We start from the raw sequence: 27,622 nt of genomic DNA on the forward strand, positions 1-27,622 counted from the left end.
TCTCCCCCCTGCGCTCTCTCTCTCCCCCCTGCGCTCTCTCTCTCCCCCCTGCGCTCTCTCTCTCCCCCCTGCGCTCTCTCTCTCCCCCCTGCGCTCTCTCTCTCCCCCCTGCGCTCTCTCTCTCCCCCCTGCGCTCTCTCTCTCCCCCCTGCGCTCTCTCTCTCCCCCCTGCGCTCTCTCTCTCCCCCCTGCGCTCTCTCTCTCCCCCCTGCGCTCTCTCTCTCCCCCCTGCGCTCTCTCTCTCCCCCCTGCGCTCTCTCTCTCCCCCCTGCGCTCTCTCTCTCCCCCCTGCGCTCTCTCTCTCCCCCCTGCGCTCTCTCTCTCCCCCCTGCGCTCTCTCTCTCCCCCCTGCGCTCTCTCTCTCCCCCCTGCGCTCTCTCTCTCCCCCCTGCGCTCTCTCTCTCCCCCCTGCGCCCTCTCTCTCTCCCCTGCGCCCTCTCTCTCTCCCCTGCGCCCTCTCTCTCTCCCCTGCGCCCTCTCTCTCTCCCCTGCGCCCTCTCTCTCTCCCCTGCGCCCTCTCTCTCTCCCCTGCGCCCTCTCTCTCTCCCCTGCGCCCTCTCTCTCTCCCCTGCGCCCTCTCTCTCTCCCCCCTGCGCTCTCTCTCTCTCTCCCCCCTGCGCTCTCTCTCTCCCCTGCGCTCTCTCTCTCCCCCCTGCGCTCTCTCTCTCTCCCCTGCGCTCTCTCTCTCTCCCCTGCGCTCTCTCTCTCTCCCCTGCGCTCTCTCTCTCTCTCCCCTGCGCTCTCTCTCTCTCTCCCCTGCGCTCTCTCTCTCTCTCCCCTGCGCTCTCTCTCTCTCTCTCCCCTGCGCTCTCTCTCTCTCTCCCCTGCGCTCTCTCTCTCTCTCCCCTGCGCTCTCTCTCTCTCTCCCCTGCTCTTTCCCTCTGCTGTCTCTCTTTCTCCCCTGCTCTCTCTCTCTTCCTTGTTTTCTTGCTCTCTCTCTCCCGTTCTCCCCCTCTGCTCTCTCTTTCTCTCTCTCTTTCTCTCTCTCTCTTTCTCTTGTCCAGACTTCCTCCTTCAAAGGGAAGAAGCTGCCAGTAATTAATATTCATCAATTCATTACTGAACAAAAAGAAGCCCAGGCGTGCTGTGAATCCAGTACACAGACACTGGCTGTGGCACTGAGCTCCACAGTCGGTCGGGGCTGTTTGTCAGTCCAGTCTCGCCTTCCTCAACCATTCAATGTTTTGTTTTGTTTTACCAGACATGGAGATTGGGTCGGGAGTGCTGGGGAATATTGGGAAATTGGGCAGTGGATTTAAAAGCACAAATTGACGAAGGGGAGTTGATATTGGGGTTAGGGATCGAGTGGGTCGCTTTAATTGCCAACACTCTGTCTGCCAATTCTCTCCCCTGCTTCTCCTGTGCACTGCCAGAGTGCGCAGACCACAGAGCTGCCTCCAACGCGGTCCTGCTCGACTGCTCAGTACCACGCCACATGCATTGGCGCGTCCGCCGCATCTTTTAATGCAGCGCTCGATGCAACATGTGAGGGTTTGAAGGGGCGACGCCATGTATTGGTGGACTTGCCCCTGTCTACATCACCGGGGATGAGGTGGAAATGGTCAAGGGTTTTATGTGTCCTGATTACCAACAATCTGTCCCCCCCCATGCTGACACTAGTTAAGAAAGCCCACCACTTTCTCAGACTAAGGAAATGTGGCATGTCCGCTACAATCCTCTCCAACTTTTACAGATGCTCCACAGAAAGCATTCTTTCTGGTTGTATCACAGCTTGGTATGGGCTCCTGCTCTGCGCAAGATCACAAGGAACTACAAAGGATAAACACAACATTAACACCAATGTTACACTAACCCACTGTAACATCACATTTCCTTTCCTTCTCCCCTATGTACCCTATGAATGGTATGCTTTGTCTGTATAGCGCACAAGAAACAATACTTTTCACTGTATCCCAATACGTGTGACAATAATAAATCAAATTAAATCAAAGGTTGTGAATGTAGCCCAATCCATCACACAAACCAGCCTCCCATCCATTGACTCTGTTTACACTTTCCGCTGCCTCGGGAAAAGCAGCCGGCATAATTAAGGACCTCACGTGCCCCGGACATTCTCTCTTCCGCCTTCTTCCATCGGGAAAAAGATACAAAAGTCTGAGGTCACGTACTGACCAACTCAAGAACAGCTTCTTCCCTGCTGCCATCAGACTTTTGAATGGACCTACCTCATACTAAGTTGAACTCTACACCCTAGCTATGACTGTAACACTACACTCTGCACCCTCTCCTTTCCTTCTCCCCTACGTACTCTATGAACGGTATGCTCTGTCTGTATGGTGCGCAAGAAATAATACTTTTAACCATATCCCAATACATGTGACAACAATATATCAAATCAAATCAACACTACATTCTGTACCGGCTCCTTTCCTTCGCCCCTATGTACTCTATGAACAGTATGCTTTGTCTGTATAGCACACAAGAAACAATACTTTTCACTGTATACTAATACACGTGACAATAATAAATCAAATCAAAGAAGCGATGCAGCTTTCCGACATCCGACAGCTCACCCCATCATGACACAATGTCACATTTAATCAAACGGCGACTACAACAACAACATTCATTGATGTAGCAACTTGATTGCAGCAAGACACCCACAGGGCAGATAATAAAACCAAAATCGACCCCCTCAAAGGCAGACACAGTTTTGGTCGATGGTTCGAAGTGGGCGATTTAGGCTGGTGAGTGGGCCGCACTTTTTTACAATTCAACACTGGGGTGTGGGGTGGGCCGGTACCTGTTGCCCATCCCCGAGGATATTTAAGAGTCAATTACATTGCAGTGGGTCTGGAGTCACCTGTAGACCAGACCGAGTGAGGGTGGCAGATTTCCTTCCCTGAAGGACACTAGTGACCCAGATGGATTTTTACATCAATCAATGATAGTTGCCGTGGTCACCATTACAGAGTCTAGTTTAATGTATGCCAGATTTTTAAAATTATTTACTTCAGTTTACTTACAGGAAGTAGGTGGCACTGGCTAGGCACAGCATTTATTGCCCATCCCGAACTGCCCTTGAACTGAATTGTTTTCTAAGCCATTCCTGATGGCAGTTGAGAGTCATCCCCATTGCTGTGGCTCTGGAATCACATGTAGGCCAGACCGGGTTAGGACGGCAGATTTCCTTCATTTCATACACACCGAGTATTTCACAACCAGTTATAGAAAATGTTTCATCGCTTATATATTCATTGAACTCTCATCAACTTCAAATGGTAAAAGCTAAAGGAATTCCGATGCTTTGGACAGTGAGAGTGCATGGCTCTCACAGTCAATGTTGTGAGCACGAACAACATTGGGTACCAAAGAGCAATTTAGTATGGCCAATCCACCTAACCTACACATCTTTGGACATTAAGGGGCAATTTAGCATGGCCAATCCACCTAACCTGCACATCTTTAGACACTGAGGGGCAATTTAGCATGGCCAATCCACCTAATCTGCACATCTTTCAGACTGTGGGAGGAAACCGGAGCACCTAGAGGAAACCCACGCAGACACGAGGAGAATATGCAGACTCCACAGAAACAGTGACTTGAGCCGGGGATCGAACCCAGGTCCCTGGAGCTGTGAGGCAGCAGCGCAAACCACTGTGCTACTGTGGTCTGTCATATGAATGGAGATTAAGTCACTTAGGATTGTATTCATTGGAGTTTAGAAGAATGATAGAGGAGCTCATAGAATTTACACATCTTGGGACACCACGGGGCAATTTAGCATGGCCAATCCACCTAGCCTACTGGTGAACTGGCCATGCTAAATTGCCCCTTAGTGTCCCAAGGTGTGACGATTAGGGAGATTAGCAAGGCAAGAAGGCATGTTCCCAATGGGGGAAGTCCAGAACTAGGAGGTCATAGTTTAAGGATAAGAGATAAACCTTTTAGGACTGAGGTGAGGAGAAATTTCTTCATCCAGAGGGTGGCGAATGTGAGGAATTCACTCCCACCGAAAGTAGTTGAGGCCAAAACATTGTGTGATTTCAAGAAGAAATTAGATTTTGCTCTTGGGGTTAAAGGGATCGAGGGATATTGGAGGGGGGGGGGGGCGGGTGGAATCAGAATATTAAATTCGATGAGCAGCCATGGTCAAAATGAAGCAGGCTCGAAGGGCTGAATGGCCTCCTCCTGCTTCTAGTTTCTATGATGGCTGAACACAGAGTTGAGAAACTCCAGCAGATCTGACCGCGTCGGTGGGGAGAGAAAAGGGCCAAAGTTTTGAGTTTAGCTGACTCTTCGTCAGAGCTCTGACAAAGGCTCATCCAGACTCAAAAGAGTTCTGGTGAAGGGTGGTCCATGCTTGAGAGATTGGCTCTATTCTCGCCCCACAGATACTGTCAGACCTGCTGAGATTTTCCCTTCCTGTTTCACATTCCGATGTCCACAGTAATTGGCTCTCAACAGAAATGAGACGGATGGCTTGATTCCAGCTTTTTTATTTCAGCCCGTCTCTATCTCTCTCTCTGTCTCTCTGCCATTTTAAGCCAATGAGGGATGGCCGAGCGCGGTGAAGAGGAACAACCACCCCCTCCCCCTCCTCCCCCCACTCAAACGCAGGCCGAGTTGGGGGGGGGGGGGGGGGGCGGAGGAGGTGGGCAGAGGGCGCCATCGTTGACCCTCGACCCTGCTCGTTTGGGGTTGGGGGGGTGGTGTGGAAACGAGAGGTGTTTTGTGTTTTTTTTGGGGGGGGGGGGGGGTGGTTTGTTTTTTTTTTGTCTGAAAGATCATTCCGGAAACAGTGGGGAAAAAAAACTCCCAAACGTGCACTGCTGGCCGGCGAAGGGAAACTGCAGCAACGAGGAGTCAAAGGCCTTCGCGTTGGTGATGCTGAGGGGTAACCGTGGCAACGGTTGTACCCTAGCGACGGGGTTTCGTAGATTGTGCTGTGCACCGGACCGTGAATTAGTCGCAGTGTTTTTGCGTTGGGAAAGTGGGGGGGGTGGGGGGGGGGGGGGGTGGTGTGTTGGGGGAGAGTTGGCGGGGGGGGGTGGGTGTGCGGTGGATACAGGGGAAGGTGGCCTGCGACAGCCAAAACCACGAGAGATAAATTTTACAACCCCTTTTTTATTTGCAATGCAGTTATGATATTTAACCCTAGGCCTGCGGCCTTGACTGTTTTTAATTCTCTGCCCTCCCCCCCACCACCCCCCCAACCCCCACCACCAACCTCTGCAACTCCGATCCTTTCCTCACCGGCCTGCTCCTAGGCCTCTGGGCCTACCCACAGGGAGTGAACAAGGTGGGGGCCCTCCAGATACAGCCATCTGTTCCCCCACTGCCCCACTCTAGTCAATAGGTTGCCCTCCCCAACCAACCCCCACCCAGTAATCATTTTTTCCCTCCTTGCCAAGGCTTCTTCAAGCCGTTAAAGGCAGGCCATGGCTTCACGGGCAACATTTGCCGACACTACGGTTAAGAAAGCCTTGCCAAAGCCTCTGCTTTCTCAGGAGGCTAAGGAAATTCGGCATGTCCGCTACAACTCTCACCAACTTTTACAGATGCAGCGTAGAAAGCATCCTTCCCGGGTTATATCACAGCTTGGTCTGGGCTCCTGCTCTGCCCAAGGCCGCAAGAAACTACAAAAGGTCATAAACGTAGCCCAGTCCGTCACACAAACCAGCCTCCCATCCATTGACTCTGTCCACACTTCCCGCTGCCTTGGAAAAGCAGCCAGCATAATTAAGGACCCCACACACCCCGGACATTCTCTCTTCCACCTTCTTCTGTCAGGAAAAAGATATAAAAATCTGAGGCCATGCACCAACCAACTCAAGAACAGCTTCTTCCCTGCTGCCGTCAGGCTTTTGAATGAACCTACCTCACATTAAGTTGATCTTTCTCTACACCCTAGCTATGACTGTAACACTACATTCTGCACTCTCTCCTTTCCTTCTCTATGAACGGCATGCTTTATTTGTATAATGTGCGAGAAACAATACTTTTCACTGTACACTAATACACGTGACAATAATAAATCAAATCAAATATTACATGATCTTTCTCTGCACCCTGGCTGTGATTGTAACACTGCATTCTGCACTCTCTCATTTCCTTCTCTATGAACGGTATGCTTTGTCTGTATAGCGCACAAGAAATGCTTTTCACTGTATACTGATACATGTGACAATAATAAATCAAATCAAGTATTAAGTTGATCTTTCTCTGCACCCTAGCTGTGGACTGTACCACTGCATTCTGCACTCTCTCATTTCCTTCTCTATAAACGGTATGCTTTGTCTGTATAATATGCAAGGAACAGTACTTTTCACTGTATACTAATATAGGTGACAATAATAAATCAAATCAAATATTAAGTTGATCTTTCTCTACACCCTAGCTGTGACTGTAACACTGCATTCTGCACCTTGTCCTTTCCTTCTCCCCGTGTACTCTCTGAATGGTATGCTTTGTCTGTATAACACGCAAAAAGCAATACTTTTCACTGTATGCCAATATATGTGACAATAATGAATCAAATCGAAAGTATCCCATTCCCACAGGAAATCTCAGTGTCGATGAGATGTCTCCATTCCAGCCGAGTACAACCCTCATAAAATAGGATTCACTGCAGAGTAATTGGTGATAACTTTGTATTGGATATAATGTGACCAATGGTAGCTAGCTGTAAGGGTCAGCTGACCCAGTAAATCATGGGAACCAATTACAGAATGGTGTGATGGTCAGCTGACTCACTATAAATAAGAACATGTTGGGATTTGTGGAAAGCTTGGAATGGCCCAGGACGAGGCCCCAAGTTTGGAGTAATGAAGTTTTTTTTATTAAACCCTTTCTTTGATTTATAAATTGGAGTAAATTTTGTTATAGAACAAAGAAACCTACAGCACAGGAACAGGCCCTTTGGCCTTCCAAGCCTGCACTGACCATGCTGCCCAACTGAACTAAAACCCCCTACCCTTCCGGGGACCATATCCCTCTATTCCCATCCTATTCATATACTTGTCAAGATGCCCCTTAGAAGTCACTACCATATCTGCTTCCACTACCTCCCCCGGCAATGAGTTCCAAGCACCCGCTTCTCTCTGTGTAAAAAATCTGCCTTGTACATCTCCTTTAAACCTTGCCCCTCGCACCTCAAACCTATGCCCTCTAGTAATTGACTCTTCCACCCTGAGGAAAAAAGCTTCTGACTATCCACTCTGTCCACGCCTCTCATAATCTTGTAGACTTCTATCAGGTCGCCCCTCAACCTCTGTCACTCCAGTGAGAACAAATCGAGTTTCTCCAACCTCTCCTCATAGCTAATGCCCTCCATACCAGGCAACATTCTAGTAAATCTCTTCTGTACCCTCTCCAATGCCTCCACATCTTTCTGGTAGTGTGGTGACCAGAATTGAACACTATATTCCAAGTGCTGTCTAACTATAAAGCTGCAACACAACTTGCCAATTTTTAAACTCAATACCCTGGCCGATGAAGGCAAGCATGCCTTCTTGCCTACATGTATATTTTTATTATCTGCATTTGAAGAGTTCCTTCCGAAGAAATACAGGACACCCCTGACAGGGAGAGAATTTGGTTCCTTCCTCTATACAATGGACCCCGTTGATGGCGAGTTTGACAGCACCAGGAGCAGGTCCTCCACCTTCCCAGCATGCCCCCCTCCCTGCCCATAGGTCAGGAGAGTGGGGCTGAAGTGCGCGCAAACCTGCAACAAAAGGTTTTTCAAGACAGACAACAAGGCAGTGCAGCAGAATACACATTGCAGGCAACCTCCACCATTGTTCACTGGGAGAATGATAAATACCGGCTGGGACACCAGGGACTAACTCTCCCCCTCTGCTTTGGAATAAGGCCGGGGATCTGTTACGTCCACCTGACAGGGCAGAAAGATCCCCAGTTCAATGAAAGACTGCACCTCCGGCAGTGCAGCACTCCTTCGGCACGAGCGCTGGGACATCAAGGTCAATATTGTGCTGTCGGTCTCGGAATGAGTTCCATGACCCAGGGGTGTGCGTGTGTGTGTGTGTGTGTGTGTGTGCGCGCGCGCGCTCCCCAACTGACATTTCATTTGATTTCTTACTGTCACTTCGAATCATAGAATAGAATCCCAACAGTGCAGAAGGAGGCCATTCAGCCCATCGAGACTGCACCGACCACAATCCCATCCAGTTCCTATCCCCGTAACTCCACATATTTATTCTGCTAATCTCCCGACACTAGGGTCAATTTAGCATGGCCAATCAACCTAACCCGCACATCTTTTGGACATGTATCAGGATACAGTGAAAAGTATTATTTCTTGTGCGCTATACAAAGCGTACCGTTCATAGAGTAGATAGAGAGAAGGAAAGGAGAGGGGGCAGAATGTAGTGTTACAGTCACAGCTAGGGTGTAGAGAAAGATCAAGTTAATGCGAGGCAGGTCCGTTCAAAAGTCTGACAGCAGCAGGGGAGAAGCTGTTCTTGAGTCTGTTTGTACGTGACCTCAGACTTTTGTATCATTCTCCTGACAGAAGAAGGTGGAAGGGAGTATGTCTGGGGTGCGGGGGGTCCTTGATTATGCTGGCTGCTTTTCATAGAATCTGAAGGAAGCCCTTTGGCCCATTGAGCCTGCAACGACCACAATCCCATCCATACCTATCCCCATAACCCCACATACTTGTCCTGCTAATCCCCTAACACTAGGGTCAATTTAGCATGGCCAATCCACCTAACCCACACATCTTTGCAGTGTGGGAGGAAACTGGGGCACATGGAGGAAACCCACGCAGACACAGGGAGAACGTGCAAACTCCACTCAGTGCCCCGAGACTGGAATTGAACCCTGATCTTTGGTGCAGTGAGGTAGCAGTGCTAACTACTGTGCCACCCCAGTAATGGGAAGTGTAGATGGAGTCAGTGGATGGGAGGAAGGTTTGCATGATGGATTGGGCTACGTTCAAAACCTTTGTAGTTTCTTGTGGTCTTGGTCAGAGCAGGAGCCATACCAAACTGTGATACATCCGGAACGGATGCATTCTATGGTGCGTCTGGAGAAATTGGTGAGAGTTGTAGGGAACATGCCGAATTTCCTTAGCCTCCTGGGAAAGCAGGGGTGTTGGTGTACTTCTCAAGGCACTGAGGACAAGTGGTTCCTCCTACCAGGTAGAATTCAAAGGACACATTCGAATCACTGGCTTAGGAATGGGGGGGTTGGGGTCTAAAACTCATTTCTATTTCTAAGAATCTATAGTGCAACAACTGAGGCCACTCAGCCCATTGAACACATGCCAGCATCTACTTGCTATAGTTGGACAGCACTTCTTGGTGGGACAAGGGCACTTTCCAAGGTGGAATGACCCATTGATTCTCAGTCCAAAGCAGACGGTGCTTCCTAAAGTAACAAAATGTCAAATGTCCCCGGGATTATGGTCGGAGCTTTATCCAACATCTTTAACTTCTGACGTCACGGAACATTCAACTGAGACAGATGGACAAAGGCGTGTCTCCAATCTTAAGACACATCTCTCAGAAAGACAGAGAGGGGAGACATGGGCACAGTGGCACAATGGTTAGCACTGCTGCCTCACAGTACCTGGGGATCCAGGTTCGATTCCCAGCCTTGGGTCACTGTCTGTGAGGAGTTTGCATGTTCTTCTCGTGTCTGCATGGGTTTCCCCCGGATGCTCCGGTTTCTGCCGCATGATGTGCATGGTGGTTAGGTAGATTGGCCATGCTACATTGCCCCTTAGTGTCCAAAGATGCGTAGATTAGGTGGATTGGCCATGCTAAATTGCCTCTTAGTGTCAGCGGGACAAGCTAGGGTAAATTGATGGGGATAGGGCCTGGGTCTGATTGTGATTGGTGCAGACTTGATGGACTGAATGGCCTCCTTCTGCACTGCAGGGATTCTATGATTCTATGAAACAGGAATCAAAAAACGTCCCAGGGAGCAGGTGAGAAACAGCTGGAGATGATTCCCAGGATTCCACCTTTGGCCAATTCGGAGAGACCAGGCATCGTGCGCAGAGCTTTTGAAAATTCTCCCCTCGGTCAACATCCCAGATTATGCACCTACCTCCTTCCTACAATACCTCCCCCCTCCCCCCACCCTCTGTGGACCCCTGTCCAGCAGTCCCCAGTTCCCAGTCTCGGTCTGTGTTGAACAGATGGGACGTATTTAGAATAACAATGGTGTCTCTGAAGGAGTTGAGTTCACCGCTCGCTCTGTTTGTGCCTCGCAGACTGTTAACCAGGCTCCAGTGGGGGACAAGTTCACAGCGGACGCCGTCTGCTCCTCACTGCCCTTGAGGGAGGTGCAGGGGTCAGAGTTCACCATCAGTTTGGCACGCAGCTGACCTCTGACTGGAGCGAAGAGCTAGACCCCAGCCGGAGCCTTCAGCTGAGAGGAACCCGTTGTCCCTGACAACCAGGTGGCTCAGAGGCAGTGTCCCCAACTAGGCCCGCACAGACTTGCCCACTGAGCTCCTCGCTGCTCTCCCACCCTCTGTGCCCGGTTATGTTTGAAATTTGTTCAGGTTGGAGAGGATGGGGAAGGGGGCGAGGGGTGGGCAGTGAAAGCTGTTAACCAGGGTCTTCACGTTTGGTCATTATCCAATCATGGCTTCCTATGCCTTCCCATAAGTGGATACCAGGTGATGCTGGAATACGCTCCCAGGAAATGACCAGGAATCCAGTCACCAAGGATATAACGGTGTAAAAATCCAAAATCAAAACTACTTTCCACCCTGTAACTCACTCCCAGGTATCTATTATATATATAAATCATCCCAAACCCTTCGGTTAGATTCCAGACTGCAACTCTCTCCCAGATATCTGTTATTCTATATATAAACCATTCCGAACCCCTCGATTAGATTCCAGTCTGTAACACACTCCAGGGTATCTGTTATTCTATATATAAACCACCCCGAATCCCTCGATTAGATTCCAGTCTGTAACACACTCCCGGGTATCTGTTATTCTATATATAAACCACCCCGAACCCCTCGATTAGATTCCAGTCTGTAACTCACTCACGGGTATCTGTTATTCTATTTATAAACCACTCCGAACCCCTTGATTAGATTCCAGTCTGTAACACACTCCCGGGTATCTGTTATTCTATATATAAACCACCCCGAACTCCTCGATTAGATTCCAGTCTGTAACACACTCCCGGGTATCTGTTATTCTATATATAAACCACCCCGAACCCCTCGATTAGATTCCAGTCTGTAACACACTCCCGGGTATCTGTTATTCTATATATAAACCACCCCGAACTCCTCGATTAGATTCCAGTCTGTAACACACTCCCGGGTATCTGTTATTCTATATATAAACCACCCCGAACTCCTCGATTAGATTCCAGTCTGTAACACACTCCCGGGTATCTGTTATTCTATATATAAACCACCCCGAACCCCTCGATTAGATTCCAGTCTGTAACTCACTCCTAGCTATCTGTTATTCTATATATAAACCACCCCGGACCCCTCGATTAGATTCCAGTCTGTAACTCACTCCCGGGTATCTGTTATTCTATATATAAACCACCCCGAACCCCTCGATTAGATTCCAGTCTGTAACTCACTCCCGGGTATCTGTTATTCTACATATAAACCACCCCGAACTCCTCGATTAGATTCCAGTCTGTAACTCACTCCCGGGTATCTGTTATTCTATATATAAACCACCCCAAACCCCTCGATTAGATTCCAGTCTGTAACTCACTCCTAGCTATCTGTTATTCTATATATAAACCACCCCGGACCCCTCGATTAGATTCCAGTCTGTAACTCACTCCCGGGTATCTGTTATTCTATATATAAACCACCCCGAACCCCTCGATTAGATTCCAGTCTGTAACTCACTCCCGGGTATCTGTTATTCTATATATAAACCACCCCGAACTCCTCGATTAGATTCCAGTCTGTAACACACTCCCGGGTATCTGTTATTCTATATATAAACCACCCCGAACCCCTCGATTAGATTCCAGTCTGTAACTCACTCCTGGGTATCTGTCATTCTATATATAAACCACCCCGAACCCCTCAATTAGATTCCAGTCTGTAACTCACTCCCGGGTTTCTGTTATTCTATATATAAACCATCCCGAAACCCTCGATTAGATTGAAGGGTATTTTTCCATTCACTATCTTGGCGTCCCAATGTCGAAGACCTCACTGATATGTACCACTCTCTCTGATGCTCAGATATTCAGGAATGCTGATGTTTGCAGCTTAACTAACCCTTGCTTTGGGCAGTACTGTCTGTGTCTGGGCAGAGTCATTGCCTGGTATTGGCGGAGGGTCACCCAGGGGGCATAGGTCACAGGCTCAACCAGCAGTTGGGTCATTAGTTAAGTAGGGAAAGGGTTGAATGCATTTTGTAACATGAAGAAGGGAAAGGGTTAATGGATTTTATACTTAGAATATGTCACCAACATTAGAATCATGAAATCCCAACAGTGCAGAAGGAGGCCATTTGGCCCATCGAGCCTGCACTGGCAACAATCCCAATCCCCGTAACCCCACTTACTTACCTTGCTGGTTCCTGAATGGGGAATTTAGCATGGCCAATGCACCTAACCCGCACATCTTTGGACTGTGGGAGGGAACCGGAGCACCTGGATGAAACCCACGCAGACACAGGGGGGAACGTGCAGACTCCGCACAGACAGTGACCCAAGGCTGGAATTGAACCCGGGTCCCTGGCACTTTAGGCAGCAGTGCTAACCACTGTGCCACCGTGTAAGCTATGGTGTTTCAAGTGCTCATTTAAATATAGTGAGGGTTCCCACCTATGCCATCCTTTCAGGCAGCGACTTGCAGGTTCCCTCCACTAAAGGTTCCCTGACACTAAAGTCGGAGGAGCTGTAGACAGTGCGGATGGATGTTACAGTTTGCAGAGGGATGGAGATAAGCTGCAGAGCTGGGCTGAGAGGTGGCAAATGGCGTTGAATGTGGAAAAGCGTGAGGTAATTCACTTTGGAAGGAGTAACAGGATTACAGAGTACTGGACTAATGGAAAGACTCTTGGTAGTGTCGACGAGCAGAGAGATCTCGGGCTACATGTGCGTACATCCCTGAAAGTTGGCACCCAGGTTGATAAGGTTGTTAAGAAGGCGTACAGTGTGTTAGCTTTTATTGGTAGAGGGATTGAGTTTCGGAGCCGTGAGATCATGTTGCAGCTGTACAAAACTCTGGTGCAGCCGCACTTGGAGTATTGTGTACAGTTCTGGTCGCCGCATTATAAGAAAGATGTGGAAGCACTGGAAAGGGTGCATAGGAGATTTACCAGGATGTTGCCTGGTCTGGTGGGAAGGTCTTATGAGGAAAGGCTGAGGGATTGAGGCTGTTTTCGTTGGAGAGAAGAAGGTTAAGAGGTGACTTAATTGAGGCATACAAGATGATCAGAGGGTTAGATAGGGTGGACAGTGAGAGCCTTTTCCCTCGGATGGTGATGGCTAACACAAGGGGACATAGCTTTAAATTAAGGGGTGATAAACATAGGACGGATGTCAGAGGTAGGTTCTTTACTCAGAGGGTAGTAAGGGCATGGAATGCCCTGCCTGCAGCAGTTGTGGACTCGCCAACTTTATGGGCATTCAAATGGTCATTGAATAAACATATGGATAATATTGGAATAGTTTAGGGGGTCATTAGATTGGTTCCACTGGTCGGCGCAACATTGAGGGCCGAAGGGCCTGTACTGTGCTGTAACGTTCTATGTTCCACCCTTTGAGTGGAAAAGCTTTTCCTCACATCCCCTCTAAATATCCTGCCCCTTACCTTATATCTCTGCCTCCTGCTTATTGACCCCTCTACTAAGGGGAATGGTTCTTCATATCTACGTCCCTCATAATTTTATACACCTCGATCAGCTCCCCCCTCAGCCTTCTCTGCTCTGAGAAAAGCAACCCCAGCCTCTCGCCATAGCTTGAGGTGCATGATGGATAGTTTCATCAAAAGTGCTATATAAACGCAAAGTGTTGTTGCTCAAGACACTTGGTTGGCACCACCTGCACGGGGCAACTGGGAGAGAGGGCAAGAAGTACAAATGCCACCCACTACCTGTGCAGCAATAAGACCAGCCTCTAGGTTCACCACATCGCAGGGAGTCAAACTCCAGGAGTGAGAGAGAGAACGAGGGCAAGGAAGAGAGAAAGAAAGAGGGAGAGAGAGAGAGGAGGAAGGGAAGGGAGATTGAAAGGGAAAGAGGGATAAAAAGAGTGAGAAAGGCAGAGGGGAAGGGGAGAGAGAGGAGGAGGGTAGGGAGAGCAAGAGAGAGAAGAGGGATAGAAAGAATGAGAGAGGAAGGGGGAAGAGGGCAAGAGAGGAAGACGGATAGAAAGAGTGAGGGAGGAAGACGGGAAGGAAGGGGCAGAGAGAGAAATAGGGGAAGGAAAAGAGAGGAAGAGGGGTAGAGAGAAGGGAAGGAAGAGGGAGAGAATGAGGAACAGCGGTAGAAAGAATGAGAGAGGGCGAAGAGAGGAAGGATGAGAGAGAGATAAAGGGAGAGGGAGTGAGGAACTGAAGAAGCATGAGGGAGAGGGAGATAGAGATAGAGGGAGGGGAGAGAGAGAGGAAGTGAGGGGGGAAAGATAGATAGGAGTGAGAGAGGGAGAATTGATCTGGGAACAATGAGGGAGAGATAGAGGGAGATACGAGTGATAGAAGGGGAGAATAGAGATAGAGGGGGAGAAGATAGAGGGGGAAAAGAGAGATAGAGGAGGGACAGGCAAGGAAGGGAGTTAGAAGGGGAGGGAGAGGGAGTGAGGAAGAGTGGAAGGATGAGGGAGGAGGAGGAGAAGGGGGAGAGGGAAAGCTGATGTGGAAGGAAACCTGGAATGAATGGACACTGCTGGCACGGGATTGGCTGCTTTCAGAGGGGGCGGGGCCATCATCAGTGAGTGGGCGGGGCCCTCCGGCGTCACGTGGCGTGAGAATACGGCCCGCCCTCATGATGTCATGGGCAGGGGGGAGGTGGCCTGATGGGTTTCAATGTGAGTTGCAGAGCTTGGCTACAATGTACCAGCGGCTGGACTGACTGAGATTGCTGCTCAGCTCAGAGAGGGATCGAATCCCTCAGCAGCCTGTGTCTCTGACCCCCCCCCTTCCCTCCCCTAAAAAACCCCTCTCCCCAAAAAAAAACAACCCCCCTTCCCTTCCCCGTTTCCCCCCCCCCGCAACCCCCAAACAAAATAGATATATCATCCAGATAGCTTGAATGCATTAGGAGGCAGCCTCCTGCTATACAGAGAGGGGGGAAAAAACCACAAGGGGATCTCATCCTCCTGCCTTCTTAGAGCTTAACGCTTGTTTTAAGATGATGGCCCCCATGCAGCAGAATGGGACACATATAGAACTGGACCCCCCAGACTCCAGGAAAAGACCTCTCGAAGCTCCCATCGATGCAGGCAGCACCAAGCGGACTAACACAGGAGGTGAGTTTAATAATAGCACCGTGTTGGTGATGGGGTGGGGGGGGGGTGGTGTATCTGTATCTGTGTGTGTTTATGGGGGGGGGGAGGGTGCAAAAGAGACCCCCTTTTGCCCCCAATTTATCAGGAGCCCATCTCTCTCTCTCTCTCTCTCTGCCAAAGCCTCAGACAAATGTCAGCTTCACTGAAAATTTAGCTGGGAGTGCAGATAAACACTCCAAGAATCAGATCAGAGAGAAGGGATACGTTTGGGGTGAAGGAGGGGGGGGTGCTGCTGTACATTCAAAAATCCAGTGAATGAACTGAACCCCCAACCCAGGAGGGGGCTCCCAAATTTGGGGGTTTGTGTGTTGGGGGGGAACTGTACACTTAAAAATCCAGTGAATTAACCAAACCTCCAAGGCTAGGGAGGGCTCCTGAATTTGGAGTGTGTGTGTGTGGGGAGGGGGGGGAAACTGTATAGTGAATGAATTAATCTCCAACACGAGAGGGGAGGGGGGGAGCTCCCAAATTTGGGGTTTGTGTAAAGGGGGGGGGGTACTGTACACTTCCAGTGAATTAACTGGACCCCCAAGACTAGGGAGGGCTCCTAAATTTGGGGTGTGTGAGGGCGAACTGTACATTTTAAAAACGCGGTGAACCAATTGAACCTCCAAGTCTAGGGAATGACACAGAGAGAGAGAGGAAGTGAAGAAAATGGCTTTGAAATTGAGACCTGATGCCCTGCGAAATTACATTTCCTTACCGGTGCTGAGTTTTAAATTTTGTTTAATGGCATCTGTCTTGCTGTTTATATGTTTTAAGGGGGAGGGGGAAAAAAAAACAAAGGATACAGGGGGAAATAGCACTCCTCATCCTTTAACTATTCGACTGGACTTACTGCACTGACAATTACCGCACTGTTTAAAGCAAAAATCTTCAAATGATACCTTATTTTTTTTCCTGAGTTTAAGCAACATATTACCGAATGTGTGTCGATTTGATAGAATGTGGATCCAGCCTCGAACCTCAAAGGCATAAACCTGTACCTTTTTTTTGCAATGATATATTTAAAAATTTTTGTTTCTGATTGTGGGAGCTGGGATTTGGAATCCGGCTCTTTTTTTAAAAATAAAAATTCGCTTAAAATGTGCGTTTTGCAAAATGATACTACTGAGATGGAGAGAGTCGCTTCGAAGCAGATCAGAAATGGTCGGTGCCTGTGCATTACGATGCTGGACACGTTGTTTCCCAATGTAGGTGGAATTGAGCTAATTGTAGTTAGATAGTTTTACTGGATTCTCGAGCAGTGAGACTAAAATCCGTGGCTGGGGTGCAGAAATTTGGATAATGAGAGCGAGTGAAGGGGCGATTGGACACACTGCAATCTCCCCAGTCCACAGTAGACAACTATGCTTGTACAAGGTAGGACTTTAATGCAGAGGGAATCCATTGAGGTTTTTTTCTCTCTCCTTAATCTTAAACTGATGCGGCAAGAGAGGGGGGGGGGGGGGGGTTAAAAAAATCACCTTATTCAGATAGCTAGAGATATATAGATCACATTCTGAAAACCTTTAATTTCAATATTTTAGATTTTTATCTTTCAATAATATTGATGAATGTTAACATTCTGATTTTTTTAAAAATTGGATTTGGTCCATTGGAATTCAGGGATATCTCGCTATCCCAGTATTAATTAATTCCTCCCGTTCCCCTCTTGATCCAAAAGGATTTGAGTTTTAAGGGAGATTTGTTAGGAATGTGGAGAAGGATTTGAATGGGAGGGATATAGCTGTCTCATTTTCTCTCTCTCGCTTGCAATAGAATATAGAACATTGCAGCCCAGAGTGAGGTTATGAATGAATCTTACTTAATATGGCTGCATTGTTGATTTAAGATGAGAAATCCTACCCCCCACCCCCCTCAGTAATGATCTTGAATCTGGTACACTTGGGTACCAGATGTGATTGGGCAGAGCAGGAGTGAGGGATAAAGCTTCTGTCTCTGGCACAGGTTGAAGAGACGAATGGGGGGGCGGTGGGGGGGGTGTGGGGAGAAATGCTTAGTTTGGGGGGGCAAAAAAATCTTTAATTGGTGACTCGTTTGCCTTCCCTTCTCCGTCACGAGTACGCCCACCTTCTCTCTCTTCCCCTCTGTCTCTCTCTCTCTCTCTCGTTCGTTTACATTGCCTCCTGCCTGCCAGGTCGATCTGCCTGGGTATCTCTTTTTTTAAAATTTTATTTTTTCTGCAGGTTTTGCCAGCGCTGCCCTATGTGGGTGTTCCTTCTCTCGGGGCGGCGGTGGGGGGGGAGGCCATCCCTCCCTCTTCCCCTTGGAATGAAGGCCATGTACGATTGGCGGTGAGGGGGCGGGTAGGGGGGTGGTGAGCTCTGGGGTTTTGCTTCCTGACTCAACCGGACTGCCCCCTGCATTTTGAGGCTATCTCAGTTGTGTGTGTGTGTGAGGGGGGAGGGGGGGGTGCAAAACCGCCCCCTTTAGGCTGCTCCGTATATTGCAGTGGTGGCGTGCCCCCGAGAGAGTGCTGCCATATTGGCTCACACATGTGCCCTGTGATAGGTTGCCGGTGACGCAAACACTTTGGGAACCAATGGGAATTTAGCAGGTCGTAATCGATGGGAGAAGAATAAAGGGGGGAGTCCTGAGTGAAGGAGGAGGAGCCTTACGTGGCCTGAGTGGCTATCGGCCCTCTTTTTAACTTGAATTATTATTGTCACATGTATCAATATACAGTGAGAAGTATTTTCTTGCACTCTATACAGACAAAGCATATCGTTCATAGAGAAGGAAGGAGACAGTGCAGAATGTAGTGTTACAGTTATAGCTAAGATCAGCTTAATATTTGATTTATTATTGTCACATATTAATATACAGTGAAAAGTATTGTTTTTTTGTGCGCTATACAGATAAAGCTTACCGTTCATAGAGAAGGAAAGGAGAGGGTGTAGAATGTAGTATTACAGTCGTAGCTAGGGTGTAGAGAAAGATCAGCTTAATATTTGATTTATTATTGTCACATGTATTACTTTTCACTCTATTATTGTTGTGTGCTATTACAGACAAAGATTACTGTTCATAGAGAAGGAAAGGAGAGGGTGCAGAATGTAGTGTTACAGTCATAGCTAGGGCGTAGAGAAAGATCAGCTTAATATTTGATTTATTATTGTCACATGTATCAATATACAGTGAAAAAATTGTTTCTTGCTCTCTATACACATTCTGTTCATAGAGAAGGAAAGGAGGGCACAGAATGTCGTATTACAGCCATCTCCAGGGTATAGAGAAAGATCAACTTAACGTTAGGGCAGCACGGTGGCACAGTGGTTAGCGCTACTGCCTCACAGTGCCAGGGACCCAGGTTCAATTCCAGCCTCGGGTGACTGTGTGGAGTTTGTATGTTCTCCACACGTCTGCCTCTCACGGTGCAAAGATGTGTGGATTAGCTTGATTGGCCATGCTAAATTCACCCTAGTATGAAGGGGATTACCAGGATAAATGTGTAGGGTATCGGATGGGATTGTGGCCAGTACAGACTCAATGGGCCGAATGGCCGCCTCCTGTACAACAGGGGGTTCTGTGGATTAGGGTAGCACAGTGGTTAGCACTGTCATCTCTCAGCATTGGAGACCCGGGTTCGATTCTGTCCTCAGATCACTGCCTGTGCGGAGTTTGCACGTTCTCCCCGTGTCTGTGTGGGTTTCCTTCGGGTGCTCCAGTTTCCTCCCACAGTACAAAGATGTTGATTAGTCAAGCTAAGTTAACCCTTGTGTTAGCAGGACTGGCAGGGTGAATGTGTGGGGTTGCGGGGGTAGGTGCTGGGTGGGATTTTGATAGGGGCAGTCTTGAGTGGGCCACCTTCTGCACTGTGGGGATTCTATGATAAGGTAGGTCCACTCAAAAGCCTGATGGCGGCAGGGAAGAATCTGTTCTTCAGTCGGTTGGTGTGTGATCTCAGACTTTTGTATCTCTTACCCAATGGAAGAGAGAATGTCCAGGGTGCGTGGGGTTCTTAATTATGCTGGCTGCTTTGCCGAGGCAGCGGGAAGTGTAGACAGAGTCAGTGGATGGGAGGCTGGTTTGAGTGATGGACTGGGCTACGTTGATGACCCTTTGTAATTTCTTGTGGCCTTGGTCAGAGCAGGAGCCGTACTAAGTTGTGATATACAGCCAGAAAGGCCTGTTGCCTCCTGCCATCAGGGACCTGGGTTCGATTCCCGGCTTGGGTCACTGCCTGTGGAGTCTGCACATTCTCCCCGTGTCTGCATGGGTTTCCTCTGGTTTGCGCCCACGTTCTGAAAGACGTGTGGGTTAGGGTGCATTGACCCGAATAGGCACCAGAGTGTGGCGACTAGGGGATTTTCACAGTAACTTCATTGTGGTGTTAATGTAAGCCTTACTTGTGACTATAGAACTGTAGAATCTACAGTGCAGGGGGAGGCTATTTGGCCCATTGAGCCTGCACTGACGACAATCCTACCCAGGTCCTATCCCCGTACCCTCACATATTTACCCTCCTAATTCCCTTAAAACAAAAGCGCAATTTAGCACGGCCAATCAACCTAACCTGCACGTTTTTGGACTGTGGGAGGAAACCGGAGCACCCGGAGGAAACCCACACAGACACGGGGAGAATGTGCTAACTCCACACACACAGTCACCCGAGGCTGGAATTGAACCCGGGTCCCTGGTGCTGTGAGGCGGCAGTGCCAACCACTGTGCCGCCGTGCCATCCTAATAAATTTTTCACTTTAACTTAGTTTTCTATGGTGCATTCTCAGTATTACCAGTGGATATCCCTGCGTCGGAGCAGAAAGTAAATAGTTATTTGGGATGTGCAGTAAGGTCAGCACTGAGCTGGAATAGTGAAGAAATCCTCCCACGTTGTTTTGTAAATAAATTGGTTGCGTCTGTTTTGAAATACCATTGAGAATAAATACTTGATGGCCAGCACGGACACGATGGGCTGAAGGGCCTCTTTCTGTGTTCTAAATCTCTATGGCCACCACTGCACTGGAAAAGGACGTCGCAGGGCTAGAGGAGAGGGTAAGGAGAATGAGTGAGAATAGAGTAAATGTCACTGGGTTATTAATCCAGAGGCCCCAAGCTAACGGTCTGGGGGACATGGGTTCAAATCCCACCACGTCAGCTTGTGGAATTTAAATTTAATCCATAAAATGTGGAATTGCAAAGTAGTTTCAGTAACGGTGACGGTGAAACTATCATCGATTTGATTTATTATTGTCACATGGTGGTACGGTAGCACACTGCTTCACAGCTCCAGGGACCTGGGTTCGATTCCCGGCTCGGATCACTGTCTGTGTACGTTCTCCTCGTGTCAGCGTGGGTTTCCTCCGGGTGCTCCGGTTTCCTCCCACAGTCCAAAGATGTGCGGGTTAGGTTGATTGGCCATGCTAAAATTGCCCCTTAGTGTCCTAAAATGCGTAGATTAGAGGGATTAGCGGGTAAAATATGTAGAGATATGGGGGTAGGGCCTGGGTGAGATTGTGGTCGGTGCAGACTCGATGGGCCGAAGGGCCTCTTTTTGCACTGTAGGGTTCTATGATTCTATGATACTTGTATTGGGATACTTGTATTGTTTCTTGCGCGCCGTACAGACAAAGCATACCGTTCATAGAGGACATTGGGGAGAAGGAAAGGAGAGTGGTAGAGAAAGATCAACTTACTATATGGTGGGTCCATTCAAAAGTCTGACAGCAGCAGGGAACAAGCTGTTCTCGAGTTGATGACCTCAGACTTTTGTATCTTTTTCCCAGCGGAAGAAGGTGGAAGAGAGAATGTGTGCGTGGGGTCCTTAATTATGTTGGCTGCTTGATTGTTGTGAAAAAACCCATCTGGTTCACTAATGTCCCTTTAGGGAAGGAAATCTGCCAGCATTACCCGGTCTGACCTACATGTGACTCCGGAGCCACAGCAATGGGGTTGAACCTCAGCTGCCCCTGTGGAATGGCTGAGTGAGACACTTAGTTCACAGAATCATCGAATCCCTACAGTGCAGAAGGAGGCCATTCGGCCCATCGTGTCTGCACCAGCTACAACAACACCCAGGCCTTATCCCCACGCATTTACCCTAGCTAGTCCTCCTGACACTAAGGGGCAATTTAGCACGGCCAATCCACCTAACCTGCAGATCTTTCAGACTGTGGGAGGAAACCCACGCAGACACGGGGAGAACGTGCAAACTTCCACACACACAGTGACCCAAGCCGGGAATTGAACCCGGGTCCCCGGTGCAGTGAGGCAGCAAGGCTAACCACTGCGCCACCGTGCTGCCCCAAGGGGTAATTAGGGATGGGCCATGTCCCGTGAAAGAATAAAGAAATTTTGGGGGATGTTTGTGCTGGAACTGAATGCTACTGAAGACTGCTTGATGGGGAGTCATGGGCATCAGAGGCCACCTTGTAGCAGCCCCCTCCCATTGAACCATACAGTCTCAGAGGAAACCACTCAGCCCATTGTGCTGTGCTAGCCCTTCAAAATAGCAAGCCAGTGAGATTCACTCCCTGATCTTTGTCCAAATCCTTTCAGAACATTCACTGATTCCCATCCTGTTGGATCTCCTTCCACAACCCACTCGGGAAATACATTCCCAACAAACTATTCTCCATGTCATAGAATCCCTTCAGTGCAGAAGGAGGCCATTCAGCCTATCAAGTCTGCATCGACCACAATCCCACCCAGGCCCTATCCCCGTAACCCTAGCCAGTTCCCCTGACACTAAGGGACAATTTAGCATGGCCAATCCACCTAACCTGCACATTTATAAGACGATGAGGGGGATAGATAGAGTGGACATGCGGAGACTATTTCCTCGGGTGGATGTAGCTGTTACTAGGGGGCATAACTATAAGGTTCATGGTGGGAGATATAGGAGGGATGTCCGAGGTAGGTTCTTTACTCAGAGAGTGGTTGGGGTGTGGAATGCACTGCCTGCTGTGATAGTGGAGTTGGACACTTTAGGAACTTTCAAGCGGTTATTGGATAGGCACATGGAGCACTCCAGAATGATAGGGAGTGGGATAGCTTGATCTTGGATTCGGACATAGCTCGGCACAACATCAAGGGCTGAAGAGCTTGTACTGTTCTATGTTCTAACTTTGGACAGTGGGAGGAAACCGGAGCACCCGGAGGAAACCCACGCAAACACAGGGAGAATGTGCAGACTCCGCACAGACAATGACCCGAGGTCAGAATTGAACCCTGGTCCCTAGTGTTTTGAGGCAGCAGTGCTAACCACTGTGCCACCCTTGGATAAATAGGTGGGAAGAACCAAAGAAGCAGGAGATACGGGGCAAGGACAGGAGGAGGAGGAAGGGGAAGAATGTATCGCTGTTTCCAAGTCGGCTGTGCCCCCTTTTTCAGATACAATCGTAGCAGTTAGGAGCAAGAGGAGGCCATTTGGCCCTTCGAGCCTATTCTTTATAATTGTGGCTGATCATCCAACTCAGCCAGATCCACCTCCCCACCCCCCCACTCTTCTCAGATCCATTTATCCCCGGAGATGCCTGTTGGATTGTGGGATGCCATTGGGGTTAGTACCAGTTGCCATGTTCCATCTGAGGCCTTAACATGAGGTTCATTGCCCTGGGGTTGGGGGTAGGGAGGGCGGGGGTGTGGTGCACCATGGGATTCCCCGCTCCCTCGAGCGAGGGAGATTGTGTAGCTCAGCCAGTGGGGATTAGTGAACTCTGCACACTCTTTTCCTCCCCTGCCCCTCACTCCGTCACTCATTGATTGCAGCTCTCTGATCTCCCTCTGGCCTCTTTCCCACCGCAGTTTCCATCGTTCCACCATTGCTGGCCTGCCTTCAGCCAGCCGGGACCCAAGCCCAAGGGGGGGTGGGGGGGGGGGGGAGACTGTGTGCAGAGTTCACTAATCCCTGCATCCCCATTGGCTGGGTTATGCAACCTCCCTCACTCGAGGCAACAGGGAATCCCATGGTGCACCATCCACCACCCCAACCCCAGGGCAGTGAACCTCACGTTAAGGCCTCAGATGGAACGTGGCAACTGGTACTAACCCCATTGGCATCCCACAATCCAACAGGCATCTCCGGGGATAAATGGATCTGGGCAGGGTGCTGTGGGGGGTGGGGGGGAAGGTGGGTATGGCTACTGAATTGGATCGTGGCCGATCATCCAATGAATAGGGTCGAAGGGCCGAATGGCCTCCTCTTGCTCCTAATTGGTATAATTTTATCTGAAAAAAGCACAGCCTACTTGGCAACGGCGATACATTATTCCCCCTCCCCCTTCTCCCGTCCTTGCCCCATATCTCCTGGACCCAAGCCAAGGTATTCTCTTCCCAAATGCCCCTCTGCTCCTCCCACACTCTTCCCCCCCCCCCACTCCCTCTGTCTTGCCCTTCTCTCCCTCTCTCTCTCCCCTCCCCTCCTCTCCCTCTCTTCCCCCTCCTCTCCCTCTCCCTCTCTCTCTGCACCCCCTCCCTCTCCCTTTTAGCCACATTGTCGGCGCTTGTCAAATGCACATTGTGTGGTATTGAGGCAGTTGGCATGAATTACAGCCAAGTGTGTTACCACACTTCTCATCTTCTGATGATAAATTGAAGCCATCGTAACAATGTCCAATGTCAGTGCATCACAAAAACCAGATGTCAGGATGTGTAGAAAGGTCACTATCGAGCAGGATTTGTGAGGAAATCCTCCCACTTTCTTTCAGAATAAGATTTGTGTGTCTGCTCTTCCAACACCCAGTACAATCCTGCTCGCTGTGATTCTGGACCCCCCAGTCACACTGGCTGGTATTTTACAACCTCGCCTGCTCGATGGCCAACGGGGAATGTCGTTCCGCGAGCCTCCCCCACCCCAAAGTGGGGAAATTCCGGCCATTCTCTTCTACCACCTTCCGGCAGGAAAAAGACTGAGATCGTGTAATAACTGACTGCGGCACAGTGGTTAGCACTGCTGCCTCACAGCACCAGGGACTCAGGTTCGATTCCTGGCTCGGGTCACTGTCTGTGCACATTGTCCCCATGTCTGCATGGGTTTCCTCCAGGTGCCCTGGTTTCCTCCCACAATCTGAATGATGTGCTGGTTAGAGTGCATTGACCCGAACAATCGTGGAAATGTGGCGACTAGGGGAATTTCACAGTAACTTCATTGCAGTGTTAATGTAAGCCTTACTTGTGACTAGTAAACTTTTCAAGAGCAGTTTCTTCACTGCTGCCATCAGAGTTTTGAATGGACCTACCTTGCATTAAGTTGATCTTTCTCTACACCCTAGCTATGACTGTAACACTACATTCTGCACCCTCTCCTTTCCTTCTCTATGAACGGTATGCTTTGTATAGCGCACAAGAAATAATACTTTTTACTGTATGTTAATATATGTGACAATAATAAATCGACTCACGTTCGAAGCATTCCATACCTGTGGGGATTGGAATTCCTTATCTAGCCCTTTAAATGCTTTTTGATTTGATGCTTTAAGTTTTATCTGTGATTTACACACTGTTTCAGGCGATATCCCTTTAAGGGCTTATCCCTTTAATTTGTCCCTCAGTTTATTTTGATTTAGTTTAGTGGGTTCACTAATGTCCCTTTTAAGGAAGGAAATCTGCCATCCTTACTCGGTCTGGCCTACATGTGATTCCAGAGCCACAGCAATTTGTGGGGGAGGAAATGGTGCAGTGGTTTTATTGATTTGATTTATTATTGTCACGTGTACCGGGATACAGGGAAAAGTATCGTTTCTTGAATGCAAAGCATACCATTCATAGCTATGTAGAGGAGAAGGAAAGGAGAGGGTGCAGAATGTAGTGTTACAGTCATAGTTAGGGTGTAAAGATCAGCTTAATATAAGCTAGGTCCATTCAAAAGTCTGACAGCAGGCGGGAAGAAGCTGTTCTTGAGTTGGTTGGAACGTGATCTCAGACTTCTGTATCTTTTCCCCGAAGGAAGAAGGTGGAAGAAAGAATGTCCGGGGTGCGTGGGGTCCTTAGTTATGTTGGCTGCTTTGCCGAGGCAGCGGGAAGTGTAGACAGAGTCAATGGATGGGAGGCTGGTTTGTGCGATGGATTGGGCTACGCTCATGATCTTTTGTAGTTTCTTGTGGCCTTGGGCAGAGCAGGAGCCCAGACCAAGCTGTGATACAACCAGAAAGAATGCTTTCTATGGTGCATCTGTAAAAGTTGGTGAGGGTCGTAGCTGACATGCCAAATTTCCTTAGTCTTCTGAGAAAGTAGAGGTGCTGGTGGGCTTTCTTAACTATGGTATCAGCATGGGGGGACCAGGAGAGACTATTGGTGATTTGATTTGATTTATTATTGTCACATGTATTGGAATATAGTAAAAAGTATAGGATAGAGGTGGAGAGACTCTTCCCGCTCAGAAAGGACAGTAGGACTAGGGGGCACAGCCTCAAGATAAAGGGGGGGCGGTTCAGAACGGAGTTGAGGAGGAACTTCTTCACTCAAAGGGTGGTGAACCTCTGGAATTCTCTGCCCGTTGAAGTGGTGGAGGCTGCCTCGCTAAATATTTTTAAGACGCGGGTTGATGGGTTTTTGATAAGAGAGGGGATTAAGGGTTATGGGGAGAGAGCGGGAAGGTGGAATTGAGACACGACAGATCAGCCATGATCTTATTGAATGGCGGGGCAGGCTCGAGGGGCTAGATGGCCTACTCCTGCTCCTATTTCTTATGTTCTTATGTTCTTGCGTGCTATATAGACAAAGCATACTGTTCATAGAGAAGGAAAGGAGAGTGCAGAATGTAGTGCTAGGGTGTAGAGAAAGACCAGCTTAATGCGAGGTAGATCCATTCAAAAGGCTGGTAGCAGGTTCGAAAAACCTGAAGCTCTCGACCCTTTCTACTTCATCCCCGTTGATGTAGACAGGGGGCGTGTTCTCCTTTACACTTCCTGAAGTCAATGGCAATCTCCTTTTTGTTGACATTGAGGGAGAGATTATTGTCACCGCACCAGTTCACCAGATTCTCTATCTCATTCCTGTACTCATCATTGTTTGAGATCCGACCCACTACAGTGGTGTCGTCAGCAAATTTGAAAATCGAGTTGGAGGGGAATTTGGCCACATCGTAGGTCTATAAGGAGTACAGTAGGGAACTGAGAACACAGCCTCGCGGGGCACCAGTGTTGAGGATGATTGTGGAGGAGGTGTAATTGCCTATCCTTACTGATTGTGGTCTGTGGGTTAGGAAGTTCAGGATCTGGTCGCAGAGGGAGGAGGCGAGACCCAGGCCAGGGAGTTTGGAGATGAGTCTCAGGAATAATGGTGTTGAAAGCTGAGCTGTAGCCTACGAATCAGATTGTCACTGGATTAGTGCTCTGAATAATCAGACCGCTCCAGTGGGTGGTGTTGTCTCGGTACAGTAAGAAAGCTGTGATCAAAGAGTTCCTGCAGGGCAGAGGGAGGCCATTCGGCCCATCAAGTCTGCACCAACAACAATCCCACCTGGGCCCTATCCCCTTAACTCTGCTAATTTACCCTGCTATTATCCCTGACACCGAGGGGCAATTTAGCACAGCCAATCCTCCTAACCCACGCATGTTTGGAGTGTGGGAGGAAACCCATGCAGACACAGGGAGAACGTGCAAACTCCGCACCGACAGTGACCCAAGCCAGGAATCGAACCCGGGTCCCTTGCGCAGTGGGCTACCCACTGAGACCCATTCTCGGCTTCCGCCCCTGCGCCACAGCCATAGTGGAGATCAAGTGACCAGATGGACATCGACCCTGGCATCTCCGTGGGCCAATTGGCACTTATTCCACAATGGTTTGACCGGCCTGGCACGTGATGAGCTTTGGGCACCCATAGCTCTGAGAGCGTGTGCCCGCTGCAGCAAGCAGCCAGGGAATTTCCGAGGGTGGCTTCCTTGGCAGGTTTGTCCCAGGCAGCAGAAGCTCTGCAGCAAGAGCTAAATAATTGGACCATTCACCATTGAAACCAATCTGTTTAGTTCAGTTTATTGATTAGTGTCACAGATAAGCTTACATTAACACCGCAATGAAGTTACTGTGAAAATCCCCTAGCCGCCACATTCTGTTCAGGTACACTGAGGGGGGATTTAGCTCTGCCAATGCACCCTAACCAACACGTCTTCCAGACTGTGGGAGGAAACCAGAGCATCAGGAGAAAACCCACGCAGACATGGGGAGAATGTCTGTGCAGACTCTGCACAATGACCCAAGCTGGGAATCAAACCCGGATCCCTGG

At 49.1% G+C, this 27,622-nt stretch overlaps 1 protein-coding gene across 2 annotated transcripts in view; it reads left to right on the plus strand.

The window, feature by feature from the left end:
- Positions 1-27,622, plus strand: part of LOC145362212 (RNA-binding protein Nova-1-like) — a 148,353-nt gene that overhangs the window by 8,497 nt on the left and 112,234 nt on the right. The window contains exon 1 of one of the 2 annotated variants that reach the window (XM_080218277.1): positions 15,202-15,417. The exons of the other annotated variant lie outside the window; for it this stretch is intronic. Coding sequence (XP_080074403.1) covers positions 15,300-15,417 — 118 coding nt within the window. The 5' untranslated portion in view covers positions 15,202-15,299. Of the gene's footprint in view, positions 1-15,201; positions 15,418-27,622 lie in introns of those variants that run through there. 2 annotated transcript variants of the gene reach the window in all.

The sequence above is a fragment of the Carcharhinus amblyrhynchos genome, unplaced genomic scaffold, assembly GCF_965287045.1.
Source record: "Carcharhinus amblyrhynchos unplaced genomic scaffold, sCarAmb.v2.hapA scaffold_37, whole genome shotgun sequence".
NCBI classification, from domain to species: Eukaryota; Metazoa; Chordata; class Chondrichthyes; order Carcharhiniformes; family Carcharhinidae; genus Carcharhinus; species Carcharhinus amblyrhynchos.